Below are 11,795 nucleotides of genomic sequence, written 5' to 3'. Positions count from 1 at the left end.
TGATTAAAGACTCATTTTTTTTCTTGATACTCTTTTAATATCTTTTTCATCGTAATAAATAGTGAGAGATATTTTTGCAAATATTTTTTTAATGCAATGAGTAACTAATTACAAACGATGCTAAGACAACTAGAGAATAAAATGAGAAAGCTATATATATGACTGACTTCCTAAATATTTTAACAAAATTTGTTTTTTTAATTAAATAAAATTGTAATAAAAGTATATCATCTGAAAATCGTAACACCACCTTAAAAACCCAAAGGTTATTATTACTAGGCACTAAAAACCCTGAGGTTTATTACTAGCCAAACCTGCGAAATTTTAGTCTCTTTTCCTTTCTCCGCCGCTCTAAAACGAACGGAAGAAAGTCGCCGTCACCAGCGCCGGCAAATACAATCGCCGGCCACCGGTTCTGATATTCGTTCTCAGTCGAAGACTTTATTCCAGTAAAATCATATTCCCTCACTCTTTTTCTCTTTCTAATTTCTTGTTTTCTATTTATTGGGAAATAGTTTAGGTTTTTCAATGAAGTTGATAAATGTAACTGAACATGGTTCAATTTATTGATTGAATTGTTTTAGGTTTGTTGGAGTGATAGTGAAAGATGGGTTCTTTTAAGAGGAAGTCGCAAGAATTCTCCAATGAGGATGATATTCCTCCAAGTAAACAGCTAAAACAAAATGATTTACTTGGTGCAGATGAGCCAGTGACATGTCTGCATGATGTGTCATATCCAGAAGGGTATGTTCCCTCTGCTTCAACTTCTGGTTTGCCTCAACAAGATTCAAAACCTGCTAAAGAGTTCCCTTTTCCACTCGACCCTTTTCAATCTGAAGCAATCAACTGTATTAATAATGGCGAATCCGTCATGGTAAGTTAGTCTTATCCCAGTAGATAAATCAATCTGTCAAAGCATCTTCTTGATGTTCTTAATATAAATTGCTATCGGGGTCCCTGTATCATTACAGTAGTAAACAATTTGTCTTTTATGGAAAATTGCAGTTTTATCAGTTCCTCTAAGTTCCGCCATTATATTAAGTAGACCTTAGTTAGATAAGTTGTATACGTAACAGTGGTGTGACTGAATTGGAAGTTCTGTGCCTGTAGGTATCAGCACACACGTCAGCGGGAAAGACAGTTGTGGCATTATATGCAATTGCCTTGTCGTTGAAGAATAACCAGCGAGTGGTATATACTTCACCAATTAAGGCTCTTAGTAATCAGAAGTATAGAGAATTCAAAGAGGAGTTTTCAGATGTGGGTTTGATGACTGGAGATGTCACAATTGATCCAAATGCTTCTTGCCTGGTATGCCCACTTTGTGGCGATACTTTTGCCCTTAGCTTTTTCTTATCTGTCCTCGGTTTCAGTAGGCTAAGGTGTGTTTTGGTTTCAGGTAATGACTACAGAAATCTGGCGTAGTATGCAGTACAAAGGATCAGAGGTTACAAGGGAGGTGGCTTGGGTTATATTTGATGAGGTACACTACATGCGTGATAGAGAAAGAGGTGTAGTTTGGGAGGAAAGCATTGTTATGGCCCCAAAAAATTCCAACTTTGTCTTCCTCTCAGCCACGGTGCCCAATGCTAAAGAGTTTGCGGATTGGGTTGCAAAGGTAGTATCCTATACTCATCAAAATTGATCAGTATGCTTGATGCTAGAAACCATCTGATGTGATCATGGATGTGACTTCCTACTTTATTATTATTATTTTTTTTGATAACGTTAAAAGTACTTCCTACTTTATTATTAATGACCTTCATTGAAAGTTTTCTGGAATTCTTGAGATGTATTTGAAAAGATATTTATTGATTGCCTTTGGTCTTTAAGAACTTGTTGTCATAATGCTGCTGCTTGAGTGTGTGTGTGTGTGTGTGTGTGTATATATATATATTGCAAAAAACCTTGCTTCCTTTATAAACTACTTCAGTCTTCACGAAGTAGATAGGTTTTGCATGTCTTTAGATGTTGGGGATGATAGCATACACTATTCTAGGATGATGCTTAGAGAGAGAATCCAAGCAAAGAGACTTGGACTAATGATTGACATAGGGGTACAAAGCAATTATTTAGACCCAGCTGGATCACTGTTTTTCCTAATCCTTCACGCCTCTTTCCCTACCTTTTCAGGTATCCCATGTCTCATGAATTTCTCTCCTCTTTTGTGTGCATGTAAATAATTAGCTGCATCTACCAATTACTCTGGTTAGTCCAAACTAAGGCATCAAGTTATCCGCAATGGCAAACGATGAGGAGAGCTTTTATTACCAGAATATTTCACCACTTAGAAAGAGCAATCTTGAGTTATCCTTATTTTGCTGAGATTCTAATTTATGAAAGTTTAAACTATGTGGATCTTATGGTGGGATAATAATTTGGTTTGTCATGGTGCAGGTCCATCAGCAACCATGTCACATTGTTTATACAGACTATAGACCCACACCACTTCAGCATTATATATTTCCTTCTGGTGGTGATGGGTTATACTTGGTGGTTGATGACAAAGGGAAGTTTCGTGAGGATAGTTTTCAGAAAGCTTTGAATGCTCTTGTTCCAGCCAATGAAGGGGATAAAAAAAGAGAAAATAGCAAGTGGCAGAAGGGTCTGGTTGTTGGCAAATCTGGTGAGAATAGTGACATATTCAAGATGGTTAAAATGATTATCCAGCGGCAATACGATCCTGTAATATGCTTCAGCTTCAGCAAAAGAGAATGTGAATTTCTAGCAATGCAGGTACGTTTTCTGTGTATTTTGCTGAAGTGGATAATTCTTAGATGGTTGTATTGCTGTACTGTGATGTTGGCAAACCAGCGTTTCAGTTTCCTGATTTCTTCACTATTATACCCCCTTTTCACCCGGTTCAGAAAGAAGAGGCCATGCCATCAAGCTTTGACATGACATTCCACACTGTATAAGTATATTTTTTTTCCATCCACTTTGAAACCTACTCTTTGTGTGAGAGTATATGGATTTTTTATCTGGTGGCACACGAGATGACGAGAACATTTAGATCTGTCTAAAAACACTGGTTCTTGGTTCATAGGCTAACTATTCTGCTTTTTGAAATTGGAATAGATGTCTAAAATGGATTTAAACAATGATGATGAGAAGGTGAATATTGAAACTATTTTCTGGAGTGCCATGGACATGTTGTCGGATGATGATAAAAAGCTGCCTCAGGTGAGCGTCTTATATTTATTTTTGATTAGACGTATAGCTGAGATTTATTTTGTGGTTACAGTGAAGCACTGAATACTCTTCCTACTAAGTACAGTTTCTACTTTCTACCAGTTCTCTTTCACCATATGTCCCCGGGATCAGGAGTTGCAGTTTTTTTGGGAAAAGATTATTATGTCACATCTTAGATTTTTGGGTAGAGTAAGTGATCTCTATATTTGAAATTGCAGGTTTCAAATATGCTACCTCTATTGAAACGTGGAATTGGTGTGCATCATTCTGGTTTGCTCCCTATATTGAAAGAAGTGATTGAAATCCTGTTCCAAGAAGGATTCATCAAGGTTGGAGAAAATATTTCTTTAATTGCTTCAAAGAATTATTTCTATGAGGAGAAGGATTTTATGTGACAAACATGACTTCATTCACTCTAAGACGAAGTTGATTAACTTTATGTTTGCTTTTAAAGATCTATTTGTCTTGTGTCCTGAAATTTTGCTGCAGTTGTGGAGTAGATGAGAACGCTCGAAATATGTGAACTTATTAGTCCCCTAATAGAGTACTACTAGCTCAACTATGTAATGATGCTTTGGTTGTTGAGGTGACCTTCGGTTTTGGTGAGGAAATTCTTGTTCGTACCACCAAATCTTGTGGTGGAGTAATAAGTACACCATTCTTTACTAGAGGTCTCGAGTTCTATCCCTGAGTATGGAGTCATCTTTGATTGGGAGTGCTTTAACCCCCCCACCACCCCACCCCCCACCCTCACAAAGTGGGACTTCCCTGTTCTAATTCTGATTGTTGGGCCCCAAAAATCGGGTACCGGATACTGTGGGACCATAAGTGGGGACAAATGCTCCTGTTTAAGTGTCCAAGGCCCACTTGGGCCTTACATACGGAATATGGCTTCTGCTATCATTCTACGAAGGTGCCAGTGGAACGCTTATAAAAGAATAGGTGCCAGAAGAATTTATATATTATCTTCTCTTTTGTTTTTTTTCCTTCAGATTTGTTTACCTCATCTTTAAGTACTTCTTCTGAAGTTATTGGATACACAAATTCTTACACATGCAAACTTTGCAGCTATGTATGCATAAAAAATTAGAGTATTTACTTTATACCTCTGTAAGAGACTCTTCTAAGCTCAATCCTAATCATGTTGCGTTATATGATTTTCTTGTAGTGTTTGTTTGCCACAGAGACTTTCAGTATAGGGTTGAACATGCCTGCAAAAACTGTTGTCTTTACAAATGTCCGTAAATTTGATGGAGACAAGTTTAGGTGGTTATCCAGTGGTGAGTATATTCAGATGAGTGGTCGTGCTGGCCGTCGGGGGATTGATGATCGTGGGATCTGCATCCTTATGGTTGATGAGAAACTTGAACCTTCTACAGCTAAATTCATGCTAAAAGGAAGTGCTGATGCATTAAACAGGTGCCAATTTTGAATTCTCATTTAAGTCTAGACTCTCTTGAGTAAATTATCTTTCTTAGGAGGATCAGAAATATGTTCTCTTTTTTCCCATATTAAGATGTTTCAACGTACAGGAAAAAAGACAGAGACGGCAAATAGTGCATTGATGACTACTGTACTTCTATTTGGCACTGCTGAAAAATGAATACTTGGTTAAATAAATGAGTATGGCCGTGTAGAGGGGCAAGCTCATTGTCCTCCGAATTTTAAAGTGCGCACCACTAGCCCCCAAGATTTCTTGGTGACAAAAATAAAAATAAAAATAAAAATGGATCTCCCAAACCCAACCCAAAAAAAACTTGTTTTATCATCTTATAGAACTTTCAACTTTGTATTTGACTTCTATTTTGTGTATATCAGTGCCTTCCATTTAAGCTATAACATGCTTTTAAATCAAATACGGTCTGAAGATGGTCATCCTGAAAATCTGCTGCGTAACTCATTTTATCAATTTCAAGCAGATCGTGCACTTCCTGATCTTGAGGTTTGTCGATTGATTCAACTCCCGGCTCTCTCTCTCTCTCTCTGAAATTCGTCTGAAATTTCCTTTTATTTTTCCTTATTCTTGCTAGAAACAAGCAAAGATTCTTGAAGAGGAGAGAAACTCAATTGTGATTGAAGAAGAAGACAGCCTTGAGAGATATTATAATCTGCTAGAACAATATAAGAGCTTGAAGAGGGATGTACGTGGCATTGTTTTTTCTCCAAAATATTGCTTACCTTTCCTGCAGCCTGGTAGGCTTGTATGCATTGAGTGTACAAAGGTTGATGTTGACCCAAACTTCTCCCTCAGTGAAGAGGTCACATGGGGAGTAATAGTTAATTTTGAAAGGGTGAAAGGGATTTCTGAAGGTGAGGATTTGATTCAGCATCAGTTGAGTTCTTTTGTTAGTTAGATTCCTTAACCTTTAGTTCAATGTTCATGTTCAGATGATGCAAACAAAAAACCGGAGGACGCGAACTATACAGTAGATGTACTCACGAGATGTATAGTGCAGAAGGATGAGGTTGGTAGAAAGACAATTAAAGTCGTTCGGTTGAAGGATGCTGGTGAACCAGCTGTTGTCTCTCTTCCTTTGTCCCAGGTAAGCTCCTTAGGCTTATTTGGCTACTAGAAAATCTGATAATGAGTATTAGATTTAGTAATTTAAGATGATGAATTGCGACAAGAGTCTTGAAACTGTACCAAGCCTTCGTGTGTGTTCTACTAGGATAACTTCAAACTTACACAATCAAGGTGTGGCCTAACAGTCAGTGAAATGGGATGAAACTGTGAAAAACTGAGGTTAAATCCTTGTAGAAAGGAGTAAGCTCAAGAACCACCATTAACAGACCCTAACAACTAGAAACAAGGCCGGGATTTGGTGGAGCACCTTCAGTTCTTGCACCTTTTGGTTGAACTGTGAAAGGAAAGGATCCTTGGTGGAAAGGTTACTTTCACTTGGATGCCCTTGGCTTTTTTTCTGCATGTGAATGCTTTGATTTTCATAGATTTTGAAGATCTTTTCTCATCTTTTCATATGTTGCATGTATCTTCTATCTGGTAGGTCATGAAAGAAAATATAGAAATGGTCGATGACATACATTTAGGTCTTTTACATTGACAATCATGCCACTTAAATGTATGCTTGTTGTTCTGCTTGTGTGGCTTAGCTAACGTGTTCCCTGCTATAAACTATTAATTGACAGATTGATAGTTTGAGCAGTGTCCGTCTTGTGATACCAAAGGATCTTTTGCCTTCGGAAGTTCGAGAAAATGCACTAAAGAAGGTTTCTGAAGTTCTCAATAGATTTTCAAAAGAGGGCATGCCTCTCTTACACCCAGAAGATGACATGAAGGTCAGACACAGTCTATGTCTCTTTCTCTCTCTCTCTCTCTCTCTCTCTCTCTCTCATTTGCTAATATTAGCTTGATGTTCGTTCTATGCATGTTCTGCAGGTTCAAAGTAGCTCGTACAGGAAGGCTTCGAGTAGGATAGAGGCTCTTGAGAGTCTGTTTGAAGAGTACGAGATAGCAAAGTCTCCCCTTATAAAAGAGAAGCTTAAGGTTTTGCATAAGAAGAAAGAACTTACCAGCAAAATCAAATCAATCAAGAGAACATTGCGTACTTCAACTGTCTTGGCTTTCAAAGATGAACTTAAAGCACGGAAAAGAGCTCTTAGAAGACTTGGGTAATGTCTATCTTACTGACCTCGTATTGTTTATACTGATTGGCTCTGTTTCTACTTTGAAGCTGTGCTTTGTTGGCTATTGCATCTGTCAAAATTAGAGGAGTATACATGCTGTTATTATTGTTATTGCTCTTGTATCTTGCTGCCATCTTTCCATTGTTGAACTGTTTTATCTTTTCTTTCTTTTTTCTCTTCTACTTCAGGATTATATTTCCATTTTGTTGTGCCTTTTCTAAGGTGTAGTAACATTCAAAATGTTTCTAGTGTTATATTAAGCCCGTCACCTCCTGAATAATTACTGTAATTCTGATCCTTGGTGGGTGTATTTGACTGACAATGTCGAAAATGGGCTCAATAAGTAGCCTTCTTTGAAGAGAGAACCATGGGGAGAAACGATGTTATCCTATTTCTATGTGGTAAAAAGAAATGTTTTGTTTCTGCAACGCGTTGGTCCCTCTGTTTGGTATCATACTTGCTTCTTCATAATGTTCTCCGTTCTCTCGGTTTCTTGCTCTGGGATTCGTCTGTTCTTTATGACTTGGCTATTTTTTTGGATTGCATGGAAATGCTTACAAGGTTGGGGGTTATGCAGATACATCAAGGATGATGTTGTGTTGCAGAAAGGAAAAGTAGCCAGCGAAATCAGCAGTGCAGATGAGTTGACCTTGACTGAATTGATGTTGAATGGGACCTTCAGAAATATTAAAGTGGAGGATATGGTCTCTCTTCTCTCTTGTTTTGTTTGGCAAGAAAAGCTTCAGGATGCTCAAAAGCCCCGGGAAGAGCTTGGGTTGCTCTTTGCACAATTACAGGATACAGCTCAGCAAGTGGCAAAAGTTCAGCTCGAGAGCAAGGTATGTGTCATCTGAATGATTGTGCTGATAAAGCTATGATAGTTGTGGTATAGAACACCATAGCTGAATGAACACGGTTTACTGTGTTATTATCTTTCAGTTTTTTGGGTTCAATTGAGCACATATGTACATCCACACTACTTTGAATTTGTAAATCAGTTCAATTAAATTGAGAAACTAATCAACGAAGACCCTCCATATTCCACAACCAAAGATCAACTGTTGTTGTTCTGTCTAGTATAGATTTCCTGTATACCTCTCTGTCTTACTTTGTTTTGCTTTCAATAGGTCCAAATAGATGTTGAGAACTTCGTGAGTTCTTTCCGACCTGATATCATGGAGGCCGTCTATGCTTGGGCTAAAGGATCTAAGTTTTATGAGATTATGGAAATGACTCCGGTGTTTGAAGGCAGTTTAATCAGGGCTATCAGGAGATTGGAGGAAGTTCTTCAGCAGCTAATACAAGCTGCAAAATCCATTGGGGATATCGTGCTTGAGGCAAAATTTGAAGAGGCTGTTACCAAGATCAAGAGGGATATTGTCTTTGCTGCATCTCTATATTTGTAGATACAAAATTGAAGCATTTCTGCCAATGCTCCATTTACAAAGGTTAGGTTAGATGGGTGTGGTTGCCACTAAATTATGCCCTTAATTTGTTGTATGGTAGCTCATTATTTATATTTTTATCTATAATCGAGAACAAATTAACTGTCACTTTACGTCTTCCTTTTGTTTCAATTTTGTTGTTTTATAGGGGAATTTTCCCAAATGAAAATTCTAATTTATTTTCTGCTGTCTACTGGAGCTAAAGACACTACATTTCAGACATATATATTTGAGGAATCTTGCTATGAGACGTGACAATATTCACCTTCATAAATAAGAAAACAACCTTCCCATCCATATATTTATACAACTGTTTTATTACTTGCTATAAATATATAAAGTATGTTACCAAGAATACTGAGAGTTTCCAGATAGAGGCATAAACAATGACAGCTTACTTCAGTTCTCGAATATGGAAGCAAGGAAAGAAGCAACGGAACAAATGAGCTCCAAAATTGATCACACATCCAAAAGCTCCAGCACCTCTCTCTGTTCTAGCTTCTGCGATTACAGGTACGCCGTACACTTGATTCTGAACCATATACTGTTGAGGCAAAGTATTATCCGATGGTGTTGGTTTTGGTTGATTGATTTCACCAACATTATCGATGTGCTGAGAGTTAGTACTAGCATGAGTTTGTCTTGAATTGTCTGCTGTTGAACCTGAACCTGAACCTTGCTCTGTTGTGAAAATTGAGTCATCATATGGCTGCACGTACTCGTACCAAGGTGGCAAAGGTGGTGCTGACGGCTGAACTGGGTAATTGTAAGGGCAGTGGTAATAGCAAGGGAGGAGCGGTGGTGGCGGGGATGGTGGTCGGTCAAGGAGAGGAACTCTCTTTTTCTTCTTCTTTTTTGACCAGAACTTGAGCTTCTTCATGGCTTTTGTCAATTTCATAGGCTTTAGAGGGTGTGCCAAACGATGATTTTTGTATAATGTGTTATAACCAAAGTGGGCTAAAAAAGGAGACTTGTATCCGATTTAAAAAGAAAATGAAATGATATACATAAACAACTTTTTCTTTTTTCAAAATTTTATGACCGTTACCCTTTTCGCCAACCTAGCTCCACCAACTTTTTAAAAATACTAGCAAAATGTTATAGGGCTAATCTTGGATTATTTTGCTCACTTCGAAGCTTGTGATTTAGAGTGAACATACATTTTTAATTTTAAAATGTCACTTCGCTTCAAAAGGATGGTCTAGTTTGACTTGAAACAAAATTTAAGAACAGAAAGAAGACTTTTAAATCTTGTGGTTCTAAAATAAAGTTATGTCAAATATATTAAAATGTCCTTTAATCTTGTGGTGCTAAACATGTCACGCGGAAAGTTTAAAATTAAAATGTTGCCAAAAAAGGAAAAGGGTCATTCTTTTTTAAACAGAATAAAAAGAAAATAGGATCATTCTTTTTTGAAAAGAGGGAATATTTTTTTACTCCTTCGACCCAACCATAAAAACTCAATACCTCAATTATGCAGTCATGCTTGTGATGATTGAATAGGAAAGTGATTGAGATTTTTCACAAAAAAAAAAATAGGGTGAGCTAATTTTTCACATTTTTATTAAAAAAAATCAATTATAGGATTTTCATTTTTCTTCAAATTCAGTTAATATAGATCTGCACATTTAGCCGATGAGATATTCATTTTATAATATATAGTTAAAGACGAGTAGGCAAGGCGTTAGGCTAGTGCAAAGTGGGCTACATAAACGAGGACAGATTACATAGTTTAATACTGGCCAGTTTTGAGCTGTAGAGTGACGGTCGCTCCATCTCTTACAAAGGGACGAGGAGGGTTGTCTAATAAAGGGGTACTCTCTTCAGCGACGTGCGCTATATTATTGTGTTAGCTGCTCTAAATCACAAAGTTTAAAAAAAAAGGATATATTTGTTCTTTTCCCTTTAAATTGAAATTCAACAACTTAAAACAAAGATTAGATACTGGCAAATTGACGAAAATGGCCTGATTAGTCTACATTCTACAATAAACAATTTTTGCCTCACTAAAATAGAGAAAGCATGTCGATAGATCATACAATTGAGATATTAAACATAACACCAAAGCAAATAAAATGTAAATTAATTCAATATTCAACAATTAATGCAAAAAAAGGTAATAACATAACGATGATTATCACAAAAATTGAAATAAAATCATAGAAACAACCACCAAAAATACTTTCATGGTTATAGTGATCCCCATTGATTTTCCAGCAGAATTTGATGCACCTAAAACCAAGAACACAAATTCCAAATAAGTAGATAAATTATTTTATTCGTATATTTACGATTGAAACATGTTTTAATTCGAGTAAAATCGATACCTTTAAGACATCCCATATAATTAACAGGCTGTCCACATTTAGCAGGTAACATTTGTGCCTCATTAACATCAATTCCAGCTTGTTCTGCTGCTTTACTCCCTTTAATACTTACCATTTGACATAAACATTCTGGCATTTTTCTAATTACTTCTTTTAATGGATTACAACAACTTTGTGGTGGATCACCTTTTGCTTCATTTAAATAATTCATACATGGGAGTAACTTGCTCATACATGATGATGAATCCCTAGTTTGACTCATGCCTTCTTGCAACATTACTCCAAAAAACAATACTATCATCGTTAAATATTTCATCTCCATTAATTTTTTCGATACGATTTTGAATTTGTTTTTTTTTTTTCTTTGATATTCTTGGTTACATGTTGTCATGTTTATATACTTTTTTTTTTTTTTTGGATGTATATGCATTGTTGGAGTTGTTGATCTAACAATGTGTTGTCTTAAGAGTTTTGACTTTTGGAATATAGTCAAGATAAGTTGAGCTACTTTTAGTTGTATACATTTTCTTTAATTAGTTTACCATTAAAAAAATTGGTAAATTTGTCTAGAAGATTTAATTTGACTCACATACACATAAACTATTATGGTTTATTGACATCTACATACTACTCTAAAGAGTAATCTTATTATGAGATTAAAATTTTACAAACTTTATAATTTTAAAAAAGTGTTTTGAAAAGCGATAATCTCTTCACTCAAGAAATGCATGTGATCATTGTTTCTGGGCAAAAGTAAATAACATTGAGACTAAGTGAAAATACGATTGATCCTCCTAGTATTGAATGAGGAGGAAATGTTAATTATATAACACTTGAAGAACTAAAAATAAGAAGATATTCAACAATCATAAAAAAGAATGGATAATAAATTTAATGTTTACCCACTAAAAATGGGTATCTCAATTGGTTTGGAGGGTGGTTAACTGGTTATCCACACGGGTGACTCGGGATCAATCTGCCTTGAAATGTCTTCTAAGTCGAGTCTGTCTCATAGGGCTTGCCTAGTGCGGTTTACATCCCTTGTATGGTTTGCAGGCTATTAAGAGTGGGGAGGGGGTTATCCAATGCGCACAAAGTGTCCACCCGAAGGTTAAAGGGTGTGGCAGAGGTCGTAGGCGGCGGGTTATTTGGGGTTTAAAAAAAATTGGGAAAATTACGCAGATAA

General features: G+C 36.5%; 2 protein-coding genes across 2 annotated transcripts; one reads left to right on the top strand and one right to left on the bottom strand.

Annotated features, from left to right (window-relative positions):
• Positions 1-181: 181 nt before the first annotated feature.
• LOC101257307 (DExH-box ATP-dependent RNA helicase DExH9) lies at positions 182-8,390 on the top strand. The gene is made up of 15 exons (XM_004230369.5): positions 182-449; positions 585-874; positions 1,111-1,311; positions 1,400-1,618; positions 2,398-2,736; positions 3,079-3,183; positions 3,411-3,521; positions 4,361-4,611; positions 5,011-5,134; positions 5,223-5,502; positions 5,581-5,735; positions 6,340-6,489; positions 6,590-6,822; positions 7,415-7,676; positions 7,965-8,390. The coding sequence occupies exons 2-15, from the start codon at positions 608-610 to the stop codon at positions 8,241-8,243; spliced, it is 2,976 nt and encodes a 991-aa protein (XP_004230417.1). The 5' UTR covers positions 182-449; positions 585-607; the 3' UTR covers positions 8,244-8,390.
• A 286-nt stretch (positions 8,391-8,676) lies between these two features.
• LOC104645466 (uncharacterized) lies at positions 8,677-9,162 on the bottom strand. The gene has a single exon (XM_010317175.4). The coding sequence runs from the start codon at positions 9,160-9,162 to the stop codon at positions 8,677-8,679; it is 486 nt and encodes a 161-aa protein (XP_010315477.3).
• Positions 9,163-11,795: the final 2,633 nt, after the last annotated feature.

The sequence above is a fragment of the Solanum lycopersicum genome, chromosome 1, assembly GCF_036512215.1.
Source record: "Solanum lycopersicum chromosome 1, SLM_r2.1".
NCBI classification, from domain to species: domain Eukaryota; kingdom Viridiplantae; phylum Streptophyta; class Magnoliopsida; order Solanales; family Solanaceae; genus Solanum; species Solanum lycopersicum.
Note: the sequence above shows the minus strand (reverse complement) of the source record. Positions and strands in the feature narration are given on the sequence as shown.

Bases quoted from the DNA above. Each gene is read 5' to 3' on its own strand.
- LOC101257307 (XM_004230369.5), top strand. From the start codon at position 608: ATGGGTTCTTTTAAGAGGAAGTCGCAAGAATTCTCCAATGAGGATGAT. The intron at 1,619-2,397 runs GTAGTATCCTAT...GTCATGGTGCAG, and splicing joins TTGCGGATTGGGTTGCAAAG to GTCCATCAGCAACCATGTCA. The intron at 6,490-6,589 runs GTCAGACACAGT...CATGTTCTGCAG, and splicing joins ACCCAGAAGATGACATGAAG to GTTCAAAGTAGCTCGTACAG.
- LOC104645466 (XM_010317175.4), bottom strand. From the start codon at position 9,162: ATGAAGAAGCTCAAGTTCTGGTCAAAAAAGAAGAAGAAAAAGAGAGTT.